Source organism: Dermacentor silvarum, chromosome 2 (genome assembly GCF_013339745.2).
Source record: "Dermacentor silvarum isolate Dsil-2018 chromosome 2, BIME_Dsil_1.4, whole genome shotgun sequence".
Taxonomy (NCBI): Eukaryota; Metazoa; Arthropoda; class Arachnida; order Ixodida; family Ixodidae; genus Dermacentor; species Dermacentor silvarum.
Window position 1 is genome coordinate 261,945,795 of NC_051155.1, and position 3,557 is coordinate 261,949,351.

A 3,557-nucleotide genomic window follows, 5' to 3' on the forward strand; every position below is an offset into this window, starting at 1 on the left:
CTTGAGGCATTGGGGTGGGACGCGTTGCTCAACACGGTGACGGGGGCTTTCAGATGACGTGAGGGAGCAGCCAAGTTCCTGGTAGGTTTCCCATTTACGCGGGTCGCTGTCGTGCGCTTTCTTGCTTAGCACACTCGAGATTTTCTTTGCACGTGTTCCTCGGCGTGCTTTTGAGCTTTCGGGTGCCCGTCTCTAGTAGAAGCAGCAAAAGTTTTCTTTTGTTGTTGTTGTTGTTGAACGAAGCAAGCTAAAGGCTAGTAGGCGGGATTGGAAGGTGTAGGTGGCAGCGAAGAAAAGCTCCCGGTTATTGCGCATTTATCGTATAGGACAGGCCCCCGCTGTGCCTCGTGGTGCGCGCAAATCACGGTGCTCGGCGAGGGAGTGTGTAGGAGGAGTGCATAACGTCCCCATTACGCGCGGGTATATACCCGAGCATTCGTGGTCAGCGCTCGCAAAATTAGCAGATCCTCGCCTCCGGTGAGGGGTTTGCTCTGGTGCCGATACATCGGTCCGTCGGTCAAAAAAGGGAGAAACATGAAGACTCTGGTAAGATCCATCGTACAGCTACGTAGCCGCGCGCGCGGTGGCTATGACGTTGTAGAGGGACAGAATGAGCACGTTGAGGCAGCCTATGACGTTTGCTGCGGCGCGTGATCGCGAGTTCGACTCCCTGCCACGGTGACCTATATTTTGATGGGGGCTTAATGCACCGTGTACGGGGTCCTATATACACGTTAAAGTATCTCTGCTGATGGGTATAGTATGGCTTCTGAAACGTATTTTTTTATTTCTTTGAAACTAATACCGTGTGACTGCCGACTTAAGGTTTTCGGAGTGCGGAAGTCGAGAAATAAATCCAATTCCAACGCTGTTCGCACCAACAGTCTCGAACATAGGCGTTTTACCCTACTGGCCTATGCAGAGATCGCACTAAGGTTTCTGTACACGCGCTTAGGCAGGGAATGAGGAGCTGAGATTTTCGTGGCGACCATGTTTATGACACGCCCATATGGCATGCTGTAAGTGTGCTTTTTGTAGTGAACGCCTCGTGGATTAAGTCCGCAGAGTTACGAACATAACGACATTGCGCGCTGCACACAGTGAGCGAACAAAACGAAAAAAAAAACAGTTTCACAAGTGAGGACTTATAACTGTTGTTAAGACTACGTGTTAATGCAACGAAACCAGAACAGGGAAGACGACCGAAAAGACGGGAAAGTGGCATTTGCGTGATCTGGTTGCACTGTACTATACAGAATACCATGCCAACTATATTTTACCAATCCATCCTCTTTAATTAAGCGTTGTTTTGCCCATATTTTGCTACAAATCGCTCAAGTTTTATGTCAACCTCTTTTGGTATATCTGCGCCGTTAAACGACCTGCTTTACAAATTGGTTAAAGTATTTCACTACTTTAGACGTAAAACATGCATGGAGTTGCCTTCAGTGCTTATTTCTTGAGTAGTGTCACAACGCTATGTTGTCGGACCAGCAGCCACCAATTCAAACCACTTACGAAAAACGCACTTCGCTTCTTTTCAGCTGTCTCTCTTCACGGCCTACCTGGCAATCACTGTTTCCAAGGCCAACTATGGCTACGGAAACATGTACAATGGCATCGGCAGCTACGGCGGATTCGGCAACAATGGTTTGTACAGTGGCTTCAGCAACCCAGGCTTGTATGGCGGCTCCAACGGCTTAGGCTTATACAACTCGTACAACCAAGGCTTGTATGGTGGCCTCAGCGGCTACGGAAACTTTGATTTTTATGGTGGATCCGGCTATCCGGGCTTGTACGGTGGATCCGGTGGCCTTGGTAACTACGGCATGTATGGTGGATCCGGCTATCCAGGCTTGTACGGCGGATCCGGTGGCCTAGGAAACTACGGCATGTATGGTGGATCCGGCTATCCAGGCTTGTACGGTGGATCCGGTGGCCTAGGAAACTACGGCATGTATGGTGGATCCGGATATCCAGGCTTGTACGGCGGATCCGGTGGCCTAGGTAACTACGGCATGTATGGTGGATCCGGCTATCCAGGCTTGTACGGTGGATCCGGTGGCCTGGGTAACTACGGCATGTATGGTGGATCCGGCTATCCAGGCTTGTACGGTGGATCCGGTGGCCTGGGTAACTACGGCATGTATGGTGGATCCGGCTATCCAGGCTTGTACGGCGGATCCGGTGGCCTGGGTAACTACGGCATGTATGGTGGATCCGGCTATCCAGGCTTGTACGGTGGAGGTGGATACCCCGGTGTCCCTGTGTAAGCGTTGTGACAGGTGTTTACGCCGCTCCCAGCACGTACATGGCTGCTTCGGTGTTGGTGCCCACGTTAATACCTACGGACAGCCACGTGCAGTTACAAGAAAGTGCGCGAAGCTTCAGCCTTGTTTATTAAATGTAAGTTACCTTGGAAAATGTATCGTTGCGTATTCCAGGCCGGAAAAATGTAACGAACCTATTTCTGCGTTTTCGTACTTCGTTAATCGTCCGTGCAGCGCTCGCTCGCGTTATCACTAATATTAGTTGATAGAGTGAACTATGGATCAAAATAGTAGAATAAAATTGAGTGAAAGAAATCCTTACGTTATGCCGGCCTTGTATATTGTCACTTTGCTAGTGACGGTGAAGCTTCAGACACTAGCAAACAACCGTGAGTCACGAAACTATAATGGCATATTCGGGTGGTTGTTTGAGAGTTCTCCGGCCGTGCAACGAAGCGGATGAAAAAAAGTAAAGCTTTAAAGCTATGTTAGGAGACCAACCGGGTACAGCAGCGATTATCTCGGTTCCTTATTACAAATTAAATTATGGGATTTTACGTGCCAAAACCACGATCTGATTATGAGGCACGCCGTAGTGGGGGACTGCGGCATAATTTGGATCACCTGGGGTTCTTTAACGTGCACCTAAATCTAAGTACACAGGTGTTTTCGCATTTCGCCCCCATCGAAATGCCGCCGTCATGGCTGTATTTGATCTCGTGCTTAGCAGCCCAACACCATAGCAAGCAAGCAACCACGGCGGCTTCCTTATTATCAATGAAGAATGCTTATGCAAGCAGTTACGCTTAGTTGCTCTTTTACATTATCTTTGCGGCGCTGGCTATAGCGCGCTCTGGAACGACCACACGGGTATGCCATAAATCTTTTTTGGACGAACTCGTGCCCGGGAAATCAAGCTACACTCAAAGAACAACGATAGCGGCGACCGTGCACAAACAGTGATTGTCGAAGATGTGATCTATGGTTCCGACGCACCGGCTATTTATAAATGACTCGGCGTGCTCGCGCGCATTATATACCTAGAATGTGCAACACTATTCACGCCATGCGTGCAACCTGATTACACAAGGTTCGGCGACAACATATATAGACAACAGACAGAACCAGCGACCACATTCGGAAAAGTTCCGATAAATGTGCGTCTTGTGTCGAGCGATAACATAGTAAAAGCTGTAGCGGTTACCCGGTGGAAAGCGGTCGCCGCAAGAAAAAATAAATAAGTAAAAAAAAGTAAACAATGCGCGCGTGTCAGCACTAACTGATGCT

General features: G+C 49.1%; 1 protein-coding gene across 2 annotated transcripts; it reads left to right on the forward strand.

Annotated features, from left to right (window-relative positions):
* Window positions 1-334: 334 nt before the first annotated feature.
* Window positions 335-2,576, forward strand: LOC119440831 (uncharacterized). Of its 2 annotated transcripts, XM_049663154.1 has the most exons (3): window positions 335-546; window positions 1,545-1,818; window positions 2,008-2,576. In XM_049663154.1, the coding sequence occupies exons 1-3, from the start codon at window positions 535-537 to the stop codon at window positions 2,271-2,273; spliced, it is 552 nt and encodes a 183-aa protein (XP_049519111.1). In that variant the 5' UTR covers window positions 335-534; the 3' UTR covers window positions 2,274-2,576. The 2 variants fall into 2 exon arrangements, with proteins under 2 accessions (XP_049519111.1, XP_049519110.1); XM_049663153.1 differs by having other exon boundaries at window positions 1,545-2,576.
* Window positions 2,577-3,557: the final 981 nt, after the last annotated feature.